The sequence below is a fragment of the Cebidichthys violaceus genome, unplaced genomic scaffold (genome assembly GCF_023349555.1).
Source record: "Cebidichthys violaceus isolate CVI_PGR_0920_01 unplaced genomic scaffold, fCebVio1.0.p SCAF_3, whole genome shotgun sequence".
Taxonomy (NCBI): domain Eukaryota; kingdom Metazoa; phylum Chordata; class Actinopteri; order Perciformes; family Stichaeidae; genus Cebidichthys; species Cebidichthys violaceus.
In genome coordinates this window covers 5438129-5452795 of record NW_027176483.1, presented here as the reverse complement: position 1 = coordinate 5452795, position 14667 = coordinate 5438129, and the positions used below count along the sequence as shown (strand labels likewise).

The 14667-nt window shown below is 41.9% G+C and overlaps 1 protein-coding gene across 3 annotated transcripts in view; it reads right to left on the bottom strand.

Moving 5' to 3' along the window:
- Nucleotides 1–877: 877 nt before the first annotated feature.
- The window catches only part of plxnb2b (plexin b2b), a 110492-nt gene continuing 96702 nt past the window's right edge, over nucleotides 878–14667 (bottom strand). For all 3 annotated transcript variants that reach the window (XM_068722404.1, XM_068722403.1, XM_068722405.1), the window contains 15 exons: nucleotides 14091–14191; nucleotides 13493–13722; nucleotides 13043–13224; nucleotides 10934–11000; nucleotides 10419–10565; nucleotides 9089–9245; nucleotides 8019–8119; nucleotides 6750–6834; nucleotides 6180–6331; nucleotides 5748–5908; nucleotides 3505–3652; nucleotides 3244–3308; nucleotides 3007–3082; nucleotides 1526–1600; nucleotides 878–989 (listed from right to left, as the gene is read on the bottom strand). In XM_068722404.1, the coding sequence (XP_068578505.1) occupies nucleotides 885–989; nucleotides 1526–1600; nucleotides 3007–3082; nucleotides 3244–3308; nucleotides 3505–3652; nucleotides 5748–5908; nucleotides 6180–6331; nucleotides 6750–6834; nucleotides 8019–8119; nucleotides 9089–9245; nucleotides 10419–10565; nucleotides 10934–11000; nucleotides 13043–13224; nucleotides 13493–13722; nucleotides 14091–14191 (1852 nt within the window). In that variant the 3' untranslated portion in view covers nucleotides 878–884. The remainder of the gene's footprint in view (nucleotides 990–1525; nucleotides 1601–3006; nucleotides 3083–3243; nucleotides 3309–3504; nucleotides 3653–5747; nucleotides 5909–6179; nucleotides 6332–6749; nucleotides 6835–8018; nucleotides 8120–9088; nucleotides 9246–10418; nucleotides 10566–10933; nucleotides 11001–13042; nucleotides 13225–13492; nucleotides 13723–14090; nucleotides 14192–14667) is intronic.

The following is a 14667-nucleotide window of genomic DNA, read 5'->3' as shown; positions in this document are numbered from 1 at the left end:
GCAAATCCGAGTCAAAATTATTTTACTCAAACATTTCTGAAACTGCTATTGACCTATCAATCATGTGAGCCTGTACATTGCTAGCTTAACCAGTGTCCTTGTGAGGACCCTTTGGTCTCTGTCAAACAGCTCGTGAAAGCACAGGCTCCAGTGTGTCACTGGGTATGGGGGATTAAAATGACGGAAAGCAGGCGTCCCTTCGCCTTCACGCCTGACAGTAGGCATCCTGTGTGTGCACACACATTCGCACACATTCACACACACTTAAAATTTAGCAACGCACGCTCTTGTTCACAAGTTGTACTTCACGCAGACATCTACGCACACACAGGCTAATAAAAACACTATCCGCACCACACGGTGATCCATTTAAAAAGATAATTTGTTTTCCTTATAAAGCTTTCCGCATAAAGACTGCACAATAAAAAAAATATATAATACAATTCTTAAAACCTTTTCTACACAGAAAGAAATTGAACATCTGATTATCGCCTGTGCCAGTGCTCCACAGAGGGGCTTAACTCTCAGAGATAGGTCTACCGCACTGCATTGTGGGAGCAATATTCAGTGAAGCATGAATGAGCGAGCAGACCTTTAAGGTTTGGCAAGTGAGCTTTAAGGCGTACCTATGACAGTGTAACACATAATTTTCTTCCCAATTTTACTCTCTATCTGCATTTCATTAGTCCCTGCTGTTCCACAGCACAGAAAATTTGTCCCAGGGCCAAGTTGTACAATACACACGACCACATGAGTCCCCTCACACCTTTCTTTATTTCCATGTTTTATTCTCTAAAAGAAGAAATAAGCCCATGTAGTCACTGGCGCTATCCTACCATTCCCCTCCCTCCCTCCCTCCCTCCCTCCCTCCCTCCACTCGTGGGTTAGAGATCAGTCACTTTGTTTTCCAGGGCGGCTGCTATCTGCTGGAGCCGCAGGGTCAGCTGTTTACTCTGGGCAGCTGGGTCCTCTTCTAGGGATGCGATGATCTGAAAGAGGAATGGAAGGAGAGAAATAGAGGAGGATGAAGGAGAAGTCGGAAATGATAAGCGAAGAGGAGAGCAAAAGAAGAATGTCGGGAAAAGCGAGGAAACAGGGAAGGGGGAGACGGATGGAGAATGAGAACAGGACAAAGAGGAAGAAAAAGGGCGGAGAGTGGGAGGAGAGGATGGTGTTATTTGACATCAACAGTCACGTCATTTAAGCTGTTATTGTTTGCGAGCAACACTTAGGGGAGACTGACAGCCCCATTTGTTTATCCAACTTGTTCATTAGGTTTTGTTTATCCCCTTTTCGTGACCTCAAGTGGCAATGCACAATGGACGCTTAAAAATCAATTCCCAGAGCAATTTTCCAATTCACATCCCACAGAAATGCTTTCAATTAAAATTTCATACAATCACTCTTCTGGCATATCAAGAGTGAAGAGAGAGAGAAAAAAGAAAAAGCAATAATATAGTGGGCAGTAGTGCATTCAGTGGAATAGTCTCCTTTGGGTGCGATAGGAAAGAGAAGGGCCTCTTACCCCATCATAGTATTTGCTGGCGTACTGGTAAAGCTGATGGAGAGCCACTTGTGTGTTCAGTTTGTCTGTGTGAGACTGGAGAACATAAAAGACAATTAGGGTTAAAGAGAAAATGTAACTTAACCATGAAACTCTAGAAATGAATGAGCAATGTACAGTACTTGTGTCCAGGTTTTAAACTACTTGTAGATGCAAAATACAAGGAAAAAAAAAGAACTACGAGGCATAATATTAATAACAAAAATGATAATAATAATTATTATTATTAACCATCAGATGTCAAAGTTATATCCATAAGATGTTTATGAAATAAAACTCAGTTTTCGATAATATTTACATTTAGAAATTACGTCTCTATATAGCATTCATTAGTTAGTGGCAGAGTCCGCCATTCCCGCGCTATATGTAAATTGCCTACCTATTGCCTACTATCCCATTCTCTCTCGTTGACATCAGCCTCACTGTTCGCTCTCCTACATCTGTATAAGAACCGTATGAAGTTACTGTTCATGAATGAACTCCCGAAATCCAGGAACTTTCAACTCCAGCTAGTTGACGTTAAAAGTTTCCAACCAAATTAAGCGCAAATTGTAACCTAATTTCCAGAATGCAAACTAATCTGCATTTCCACCCACTAGTGTTACTACTACTACTGAATAATAGGAGTTGGTTCATTGAGAGAAACAGTAGGTCGACATATTAACAGATGCAGGCATCAACTGCACACCTCCTCCGCAAGATAACCAACTCCTGTTACTGTGCCCTGTTGTTGTTCTGGGATGCTTCTCGCAGCAGGAAACCAGATCACAGTAGCAGAAATTATTGACGGACTTCTCTATGAAAACACAATGACTTTGCATGTTTGCACTGTAAACAGATGCACCAACTGCTTTTTCCGATTGTATTTCTGATGAAATAGCTGCTTAAGGGATGTTCCCGTTGTGTTCAACCTTACTTTCTGTTAGCATGGTAACCACAGCTGTCGCCTAATCAACAAGGACTGAGACGTTGAAGTGGCAATCTCAAGGCTTTTCTTTTAAATAAATGTGTGTTAGGTTACACAACACACAATGAGGATTGAACCTATTGCCCACGGATGAAAGTAACGTAATATATATTTATATATGTATATATATATATATATACATATATAAATATATATTTTATATATATATATATATATATATACATATATAATTGCAGTATTAAGAAATGATTGACTGCGGCGACATAAAAGGAAAAAACTCTATTACAGTTTTTCTCCATTGTATACAAATAAAAAAAAAATCAAACTATGCACACAACTCTGAAAACTTGAAGCTCATATATCAACATAAAGACTCCTAAGCCCTAAGCAAAATCCCATTGTTTTCACTAGGCCTGAACTGGGACTGAACTCTGAAGGATTGTCACTTTAAGGATTATAACTATAATAGCAGAGCAATCTAAGTGGAACAGAAAATGACAGCAGTGTTTCTCACCCGTGACACCTCTGCCAGATGAGTGTTCATGTCCTGATCACTGACAGGAACCATCTGCCTGATGCCCTTGTAGTAACTATATACACACACACACGCACACGCACACGCACACGCACAGGAGACAAGAGGCTTTAATCATTACATTCTATAATTGTTATTGACAAATCTCTTAAAAGAAGCCTTTTAAAGTGGCAAGAAAACAACAGATCGAAAGAATATTGTGCTGACAGGACTTACTCATCCACCATCTTCTTATAAGTGGAGATCTCCTTTGCATAGAGTAGTTTGTTACTTGGAGAGTCCTAGAGACAAAAAGTGGACACAAGGATGAAAAACAATGGCACTCGAGATTGAGTGACCTTTGACATTCCTACTCCTCACTCCGTTTTACTTCCCATGTAATCCACTTCATAGTCTGATCTCACTTGTTCCCTCTTGCTCTTTCACCTCAACACCCTCCACCCTTTTCTCTTCCTCCTCCATCCCGTTTCCACTCACCCGGCTGAGTTTGTGCTCGCTCTTGGTACAGGCGTCCATGAAGGTCTGGGCGATGACGGAGAGCGAGGCGTCCACCACTTCAGACACGTGGACGTCGAAGGTGAAGTGGGGATTCTTGAGGATGTTCACCCAGAACCGCAGAGGAAGGCTGCGCGGAACAAAAGGGCAACAAACAGGCCATCATCGCGGTTGTTATCATTACTACTGCTCCAGAATGGGGGAAAATCTAATCAACCGCATTACATCTGTGAATTAATTTGCGTCAGACAGGCATTTCATGTGTGAGAGCACTTGCCTGAGGTGCAATTGAGTGCAGTACACGATAATAACAGGGATGGAGAAAAGCCTTTCTTGTGGGTGTCAGTTTATTCGGAACAATACCCTCGATTGTCAGTTCATATTACCATTTCATGTGATACTGACCTCTCTGTGAATCATTTCTGTTAAATGAAAATGAAATGAAGAAAAAAAAATAACCTCAGAGAAGTTCCTAATAACAAAAGGCATCTAAGTGGAGCGACAGTCAATGATGTGTTTCTTCTCTAACGAAAAGTGATTAGAAATGTTTAAGTAACACCAAAACTTTGACCAGCCTTACGACCTAAAGCACCGACTGTAAAGTAATGCTCGAGTACGCTCGCTAATTTCCCTTCTGAACAGGAAAACACGCGCTCCATACGCTCCTTTTTTAACCTCATGCCACCTTGTGTATTCAAAAGAATCCCCAAGATACAGTAGTTTCCAAAGAACTCTCCTCCCTGATGCGAATGCCCCGCCATCTGAGACATGAAGCGCAAACCGTGTAAAATTCATACTGGTTTGGTAATATCTCCGGGGAAAGCTGCAGTGAGAACACAATAGAAGCATAAAAATAGCAATGTTGCTATAATCACAGAATTAAATTAGCTTGGGACATAATTACCATGTTTGTTTGTTGTTGTGCCTCATACACACATTCATATTTAATACATGGCCCTCAGTTGATTTGATAAACAGAACGGGTGGATGCAGAGCGTGGTGTGGAGTCTGGTAAGTAATTAAATCGTTCATCTCCTGTCCTTGTGTGGGTGCTCTCATGCCAGCCTTACGTCAATCACTAGCATCTAAATGCAACACGTCGTCTTGTATGCTTGAGCCTCAGCCGACGTGACACTAATTTATGCACTTAAATGTCACATGGGAGCAGAGAGATTGCAAATGCAACTAAGTGAGCTAAAATTCTGCATTTGTATTCAGCTCTTTCTTGGACAAGTAAGTTCTATTTCTTGGAGAGTTACTGTATCTCAGGCATCGGGATGTGTGACGTTTCTCAGACTTAGACAGTATGTGTGTGTGTGTGTGTGTGTGTGTGTGTGTGTGTGTGCGCGCTTCTGGAGATTGTAGTTAAGCACTGTACAGTACAAACTTGAGGTAATTACTTCAGTATTTCCATTTTATGCTACTTTATACTTCTACTCCAATACATTTCAGGGGGAAATATTGTCCATTTTACTCCACTACATACATTTGACAGATATAGTTGTTAGTTAGGCCTACTTTTCAGATTAAGATTTTGCATTAAAAAAAACTTGATAAGTTTATAAATACGACGCTCTATCAAAGTGGTTTACAAAAAAGCAAATGTCTATGAGTTGTTAGCAGTTCTACTAAAGAAAGACTACTCTCATAACTTGTTAGTCATTTTTCCTTTTTCTAAGTCCTTTATTTTGTACTTAAAGTTACTGTGAGGAACATATGACCTACATAGTAAATGAGACCATTAGCGAGGAGATTTCTACAAAGTTCTATCTTTGTAGAAATCTCGCTATTGGTGCTCGCTATCGGTGCCGCTGGGTGGGATTCCAGAGCTCCGCGCCTGGCAGCGGCAGCTCCCCCTCTGGCCAGGAGCAGAGCTCCGCCTCACTGCTCTGCCGGTCCCCGCTGGGAGCCAAAACCAACAGCACGCTGCTGGAGGCCCAGGCCCTATTGCTGGGCCCACTGGAGGGAAGGGAGGAACGGGAGAACCAGACACAAGAACCCGAGCAGGTCCGACTGTCAGACCCTGCCGCAGTAAAATGAGAGGTTTTCTAAAGGGAATCCGCTGCTCTGAAAAACCACAGCTTTCGTCCACAGGGACCGCCACAAATTAAAGTTCCACATAATAGCTTATTGTTCATGATCTGAAGACTTCCTCCACCACTAAATTCTGTACAGTACATACACATTAAACGATATCTGTGTATGCAGACGTACAGTACTCTTACCTATTAGTCTTCCAGATATGGATGGTCTCCTCATCCACATTGTTGTGTTTCAGCGCCTGCTCATCCAGGAAGTCAAAGAAATATTTGATAGCCGGTGGCACCACTGCCCCAGAGCACAGCACGCTGCGAAAGAAGTCATCCACAAACTGCTGCAGTGTTCCCTGAAAGGAGCCACAAATAAAGTGAGACAGGGCAGAGACAGAGAGCCGAGCCAGAAATATCATAGCTGTGAGATATATCTATTTGCAGGCAATGCCAGTGTAGATATTCAGGCTTTTCTGCAAGTATTTTAGCATTTTCTGCCAGAAGCCATGAATTTAAGTTGGCTTTTTAACCGAAAACTATTCCTGGAAAAGCAAAAATTGTTATTTGCCAGGAATTAGCTAACTGCTTAACAAATGTCGGATTGAACAAATGGGCCTGTCTTTGTACCTTGACAGAAAGGAGTCGCGTTAAATAGATCTCTGTAATGGCTTTGGTCATCGACTTGTCCTTTATGCTCCCTCGTTTAGATTTGATCTCATCCAGTTCGTCTGCCGGTCTCACCAAGTGAAACACCTTGTCATCTTCCAACAGAGCATTCCCTACGGGCAGGGGGAAAAAACAAAAAAAATTAAAACTTTCTTCGAATGATTCTGATTATTTATTAATTCACGCACACTCTCACAGAAAATATTCAGAGGATAAAGAGGAAGGGTGCTTGTCAACTGAATTTGGATGCAGAGAGAATATCCGAGAAGAAATGCTAAACAATAAACTATTCTGAAATGCACATTAAAAAGGCAGAAGATGAAAGTGCATATTCTTTCAGCATAATCTCAAAGTGCGCTATACATAAAACAACATGCATTAGCATGCTAAATGAGAGCGGGGATGTTGACAAAAACCCTGGGGATAAGAATCAAAGACAAGCATTGCATTCTCAAGCTCACACCTGATGTATGCTCGTCTCAACAAGTGTGTGCCTATGTGTGCACTATGACTGTATTTAGAGATACGTACGCTCTTCGTGGTTTTCCTGGTTCTGGTCATAGTTCTGCTGAATGCAAAACACTTTGGACAAGACCAATGTGGCGTTATCTCGCACCTGGAATGCACACAATAGTCTTTTGTTAGACAGAAAACTCACACTATACAATACACACTTACTTCACACACCTTAATAGGTGCTGTGACTGAGGTCAGCAGTCTCTTTTAGTGCCCCAGAACTAATTCATAATCAATGCGATTGACTGGACAGCAACGGTGGGCCTTTATTGGGGTATTTAAGGGCCATTTTCTTCGGCGTCAACCCATTATTGAACCCACAAATACTGTGATTAGCACTAATCTGACACAACCAATGAATCTGTGGCAGCAAGGCTGTCCTTTAAGAACAACTTCCAGACATCAGCAGGTATGATGAAAAAGAAGAGGAGTGCCATTGAGAGAGGAGAGAAAAGGGGGACAAGTTGGGGATATTTGCGAGTGACCTTTTATTTCACTTGGATCAATACAGTGCCAAGAAGATTTAGTGGCCTTCTGTCGCCACTGAGAGCCACTGAGAAAAAAACAAGTCCAGGCACTTTCAACTAGCTGGTGGTGATAAATAAGAAATTGTTGGCATGTTGCTAAACTGACGAAGGCAAACACTGAAGGAAAAAGACTATGTGGTGTTTTCTTGTATATTTGATTAAGGGACAGGCATTGATCTGCTGCTCAGCTTGGCACAAAGACTGGAAACGGGATGACAGCTAGTCTGGTTCTTTCCAACAGTAACATAATATGCCTACCAGCAACTCTGAAGCTCATTAATTAGGAGCCAGGCTAGCCGTTTCCCCCTGTTTCCAGTGTTTGTGCTGAGCTAACTAACAAGCTGCAGCTTCATGTTTAATGGACACGTGTGAACACGGCATCAATCTTCTCATAGAACTCTTTATTTTAATGAATGCTGGCATGTTGTTATCACCATGCAAGTCAGAAAATGAACATGTTTTTACACATTGATTTGACTGGTGGTTAATAGTATGGACATGTAAATAGGGTAATTAGCTTAAAGGAGCATTAATCAAATAATCACACCATGTCTGTTGATGTGTAAATGTGCTGAAGACAGATTTCATACACCACTGTGACACAAGATGTACAGCTTTGAGTGAAATAGGGTGAAAATAGGCAACACCATTCACATCCACACGCCCACATATAGCTATTTACTTCCCCTCTGCCTCCTCACATCCCTTCTATTTTAAATATGTTTCATCAAGACACTAAAATGTTGTCAGTACTCACGTTGTAGTGTGCCAGAGTGTTGATGCGTTTCCACCTGCCCTCTTTCTGGGAAGTCAAGTCCAGATCTGACAAAATCTGTCCTGTTGAGCCCGGGCGCCACTCTGTGATGAAGGCCGAAAGAGGAAGTAGTCAATCAATCATCTCTGCTACTGTAGGTGGAGGTGTGCTGCCTTGTTTGGCAAACTGTCTCCATACTTCAACCTTTTGTTCTTTCTTTCAATACGGTTTGCATTTATTTCATCATGGGCCATTGTTACCCTGAGGCTATTCTCTAATAATGTGGTCTGAAATAAATCCAGCTACCCATCCTACTGTCTGCACGGCTCTCTCTCTCTCTCTCTCTCTCTCTCTCTCTCTCTCTTCTGAGATTTAGTGGCACACTTGAGTTAATTCTGGCTGAAGAAGTGACGGATCAGTATTTTCTGAATAATTTAAATCTAATTCTAAAGTTTGATTTGCACCCCAACATGCTAAATCTAGAAATAAATCTGTCACAACTGCAGACCTGAGCTCAACACCATCTGTGACATATGATTAATTTACATGTACCGCCAAATATAAGGGGGTTATCTTTCCGATTCACCATGAAAGAAGACGGATCTCTGCTTATCTAAAATGTATAAAGGAATCAGATCTACAGCCTGCATGGGAATAAAAAATGTCTTTGATGTTGGAAAATGTCTATAGAGCTTTTGCCTTTCAAGTCAGTCCCCAAGGTTCCCGACTACAGTAGTGAACAAAAACTTTGTTTAGGGATGAAGGCTATTTTCATGTTGCTGACACTGAATAACTTCTCATCCTTGGTGATGCCTATTTTATTCCACAAACAGAGACAGAAAAAGCGATCATCTTCAAACCAATCTATCGAATGAAGTTAGAATGAAATGAATAATCAATTATCTATTTAGACAAATGCATTCTGATTTAATTAAAAAGGCATTTCAGTCAGGACTGAAATAGCGTCTCCATTTGGATGTCCTCTTCCCTCCCTGTAACGCTTACATTATTCATCGTTATTAGACATTTACCGCTTCAGCTCATCCTCCTCTTGTGTGCCCTCATTTACTCACCCAGTGTGACACTGTCAACCTTGGGCCGCTGGGAGTACGGCAGGTTCCTGTACACCTGCTCAATGATCTTCTCTTTCACCTGCGAGATGGTGTCGCAGCTCAGCACCTTGACGGGAGTCACATCCGGACCCTCGCCCTGCACCAGCACTTGCAGGGTCTGGCAAACACACAGACACACACACACACACACACACACACGCACACACACACACACACACACACACACACACACACACACACACACACACACACACACACACACACATTAAGCCTCTAATATAATAATATGGCATATATACATGCACCTACGCAAACAAATGAGAAATATTAAAGCATGGCCAGAGCACCCAGCCACCCTCCCACACAAACACACATCTGTCGGGATGTTGTCGTCATGGCAACCAGGCTCCTGTAAGCACACACACACACACTCTGTGTGTAGTGACACCTGAAAGGACTCCTGTCACCTTGGTCGGCTAATGACCGAGGCTCAGCGGGTGCAAACTCTGACCCACCTCGCCTCCCACTCTGTCAGAAATAACTAACTGACCACTCGACAGACTCGAACACGGGTCGGGCGACACACTCACAATAGAAACCTCGTAAGCCAGTCTGTCCGTCTTTGAGGTGAATGAGAAGAGCACAATGTGAATTAAAGACAAAAGGAAACACGGTGTCTGCCTGTAAAATCTAGCCCATCGAGTTTTTTCCTCCTCCTATAATTCAATCACAGAAGGCGATCCATCACGGCAGGAGACGTGTAATTCAGGCTAATTTGGTAATTGTCCTCGACAACGCCATTACCCATGGGTCTTTTTATTTGTGCTGACTTCAACAGAAAACAGCTGCGTTCACATTAGCTTCCATTACCGAAACACGATACCAAAGCGAGACACACAGGCTTTTCCTGACTTCCGTAAACTGCCCAAATCGAGGTGGGGAGGCCGAGGAGAAGTTGTGGAGGTAGCAGGTACTCTACACTTGTACCAACAAGTAGTACTTTCACCTAAGCCATGCATTCCCCCGCTATATTGGAATGTGTTGCCTGTGTCGTTTTCGAGCAGAGAACATTGACACTGAAAATGGATGTCACACAAAAGCGGGCAGTCGCCCTGGGGGTTTTTGGTGGTTACCATGGCAACTGCACTGTGTGTGTGTGTGTGTGTGTGTGTGTGTGTGTGTGTGTGTGTGTGTGTGCTCGCATAGTTGTGTTACTCAAAAGGCACAAAACACCATGCAATCTCAAAGCAGTGTGTGCAGTTTTTCCGACACTGAGTATACCAGTTTGTGTGTGTGTGTGTGTGTGTGTGTGCGAGTCCGTCCATCTCACCAAGACGGAGTACTCTACATCGTCGCCCAACAGGCCCGTGTCATTGAGGGTGTACTTGGCTTTCTTCACTCTGGCATCCACGGGCCCTTTCTCGATCTGGTGCTTGATGGCTCGGAACAGTTTGTACAAGGGCTCTCCTGCAGAGTCCTAATACACAGGCGCACACACACACACACACACACACACACACACACACACACACACACACACACACACACACACACACACACACACACACACACACACACACACACACACACACACACACACACAAAACCCTTTAGACGTCTCAGATGTTGTCAAAGAGCTAATTGTTGTGATTAGCAGTTTAGAAGACAGATAAATGCACATTATCAATACAGAGCACTAATGAAAGAAATGGAGAAATCCATGCACTTAGCCCACAGTTTAATGCTGTAGCATGACATTATATACATTTCCTGTGTCAGCAATTAAGTATTTATGCTAACAGATTACATATAGATACATTTTTAGTGACCATAAACTCTTGTTACCTTCAAAAACTGGTAAAGGCAGATAGACATCCAGTTACATAGCATCCTTTCCACCACTGTCTCTGACCTGGAAAAACACATTAGATGGACAGTTTTTAAAATCACTGTAAGAATACAACTGAATCATTCTGGTGTATTGATGCTGTATGTTAATAAGATGTGCAAAAAAAAAGTGAAATATCTAATTAGTATTTTACTATTTTCAAATCATGACACTTAAATTCTGAATCCATGAGCTAAGAATCCCTGATAGTCACTATTTGTCCATAATGGATGTTATGCAGTCAGTGATTAATGTGAGCTCATATAAGCATTTTTAGCATTTGTCTATACCTATTTTGTAATATGCTTTTGGTGTTTATTGTGTTTTATGTTCAAGTATGTTTACCAAGAAAAAGTTGAAAAACAGGAAATACTTTTTTTTTATGTTCATTGTATTCTCTTAGAATGTTGAAATACTACTTAAGAATGTGCATCTACAAAATGTCAACAAGGGAAATTCCTGCACAGCATGTCAGGATGTCAGGATATTTTGATTAAAAAAATCACATCAGTGGTCACTTGACAGATCGCCAATGCTAATGTCACATACCCACCGTCGGCTCCTATCGTTAGCTGCTAGCATGCCTAATTAGATGTCTTGTATATAAGGGGGCTTGTGTTGGCACAATGGCCTAATCAGCATAATGAGCCTCTCCATTGGGGGATAATTAAGATTGTGTACTTGCACAACAGCTAGTCACAGCGTGCCTAGCCACAGCAGACAGTTCAATTCACATAACCCCCCCCCCCAGCAGTGATGAGCGACTGTACGTTCAGACAAGTGGGTCCTGCTGAGGGAGGAGGAGGCCGCCGTCAGTGGATGATTTGACCTCGACATGATCATTACAGCGGTGGAGAAGGGTGAAGAACAAAGAACGCTAGAATTGGAGATTCTTTTCTGGGGGCTATTTACTTCAATCAAATTAGTCAGCTGAATGTTGACAGACTCTAATTCTACAAAGGCATTATGAAATGTTGCCAAAGGAGAAAACACAGCAATTAATATTGCGTAGTATCAGTGAAAAACATTTGCCGTTTTGGCAACATCCTAAAAATAAAAATTAATTTGTGATAATAGTATTATGTCATGACAATCACAAAATGATTTATGAAGAATGTATGGCTCATGCATTGCTATTTTTTGTAATACAACAATTGATCTCTCAATTATTAAAATATAATTCAGGTAAGATTAGATGTTGGGTGCAGGTGATCTTCACTTCAGTTGAGCTTATTCATGTAATAAAACAGGCTCAGCTTTTTTTTTTAAAGAGATACAGCATCCATTGAAAAATCCTCCTGGTACAAGATTAAGCCATAAAGCAACCTACAGAAAGCCAATATAATTGGATTTATGTATTCAAGGCAATCAAAAAACGGTATAGACCCAAAGCAATTTTCAGCCTATTCACCCAATTGGTCAAGATCTATAGGTTAAGAGGATGAAGAGGATGATGAAGGGGAACAGCAAAAGGAGAATCACACAGCATGTTGTGCTTGGAGGAGAAAAAAAAAACACAGAAGGAGAAACAGAAGGAGGAGGACTGGAACAGATCAAGCAGCAGTCTGGCTCTTGGTAGTGGACTACAGTAGTCAGTGCAAAATTCAATAGACAACATGGCAACAGAATGAAACAGTCCACTGCCTCTTCAAGTGAATCCCAGTCCTCATATAATGGTTATTATACTGCTGCCAGGGTTGAGATATGTAGTGCTTCTGATTGCGGAGCTTAGATATAAATATATTAATGATATCAGGGCAACATCTGCCAAACAAGACAGTCAACAGCCATGCTAGCTGCTCTCTGAGGATGTACTTACAGCAGGGAGAGTTAACCTCAGCATGCTAACATGCTCACGCTCACTACGCTAACATGCTGATATTTAGCAGTATGATGATGATAGACTTCAAAGTTTCATGGTGATCCATTCAATAGTTTTTGAGGTGCATCAATCTGGACCTGGACATTTTAGCAATACAAAACATCTTAGGATATTAAACTTGGCACTGGCGTTTTGGCATTGTATCAGACCGCTGAGCAGCAGCACTGAGGGACTCCTCACTCACCTGCGCAACATGAGTTTAGGGTTCTTGCTGTGGACGTATTCCTCCATCAGCTCCAGCAGCAGTGTTCTCATAATGTCGGTGTAGTATTCCAGTTTCCCGTGCAGAGCCACCGTCAGCAGGGATGCGAAGTACACCTTGGCCCTGGCGTTGAAGTCCTGACTGCGCTCCAGGGTACGGATAAACTAGAAACACATATCAAATTCTATTCAATATTAAAACTTTCACGCAGAAGCACAAAAGTCATCCTGCTGATGACGTTAGAGGAAAAGCCACGGGATCATTAAAGTCATTAAGATACATCATCTGAGAACCATGAGTGTCTAAACCAGTTCGCCCCTTGACCGGACTGTTCCCTGGGTCCTCTATAGTAGCTGCCATCTGCTCTTAATACTTAAAGTTGATTTACATTTACATATTTCACATATTCAGATGAATGTGCAGTATAATTACGTTAATGAGGAAGGTCTTTGAGTTCAGGAGGTTGGAGAACTGGTTGAGCGCCTGAGTCACTATGGCCCGTCGAGCCTCTGGGATGTTGAGCTTTCCTGTGATCATCACATCATTGGCGCCGTCCTTAGAGGGCAGGAAGAAGACGCGGTCGGTGTAGGTTTTGTAGTCCAGGAAGGGGATTCGTCCCTCGCTCAGTTCATTGGTGTGGTCCTCCATCTCGATCATCAAGTCTGCGAGATAAAAACAAGAAAAATAGTACCTCATTCCTTTTTAATAAGCAGCTTTTCTCATTTGTGTGCTGCTCGTCTGTCTCAATCGTTATGTTGCGAGAGGCAGCGAAAGGGAGAGCTTTGCCAGGAAAATAATTTCAGCTGTGAAAGATTGTTTTCTATTACTGTTACTGCAAAACTGCTCCACATAATGATGATAACATGATGTTAAGCAGGAGAATTTATTTAATTCACTGCAGTACAATACATCCAAGAAATGTAATCAGAGCTATGAAGCACTTCATTACTTTATAGCTTCTTAGAAGCAAAGATCCTTTGAGGGACATTAGCTATATTGGTGAGGTTTTGCACAGCTGCACTGTTGGTACCTGTGAATTCTTTCTTGCAGCGGTCCCGTACGCTCTCCTCCAGATTCTCAAGCTGATGTTTCACCTTCTCGTACTCCCTCTCTGCCTGCTGACTCTTTCTCCTGAACACATTAAAGAAACAAAAAAAAGGAAAGGATTTAAACTTGAAAAAAATAAAAGGTTTCAGAGATCTAACTGTTGTTCAAAGACTCTGGTTTGGGTCGGCACAGTTGGCTGACAGCCACAGTGTTTCCTTTGAGTCTCCCAAAAATATATTATTAGCGCTGGTATTACTTTATCACTGATGTAGGTGTTTTATAACTATTCAGCTGAAAGTTGACCGCCTGTGTTTTTTTAGAGAACCTCTCGGAAGCACAGACTGATTTGGTCAAATTAAAAGCAGTATAACATTATGACAGTACAGTTTGAGAAAAATACCATTATGCATTAATATGTACCGAACAGAACAGAGTGTGTCATTGTAGGTGGTGAGGTTTAGGTGTATGGGTTTGTGGTCAAACAGGGTGTTACTGTACACCTCTCTGACATCTAATTAACCCCGAAGTTCAGTAACATCCCGTTCATTAAATGTGCAAGC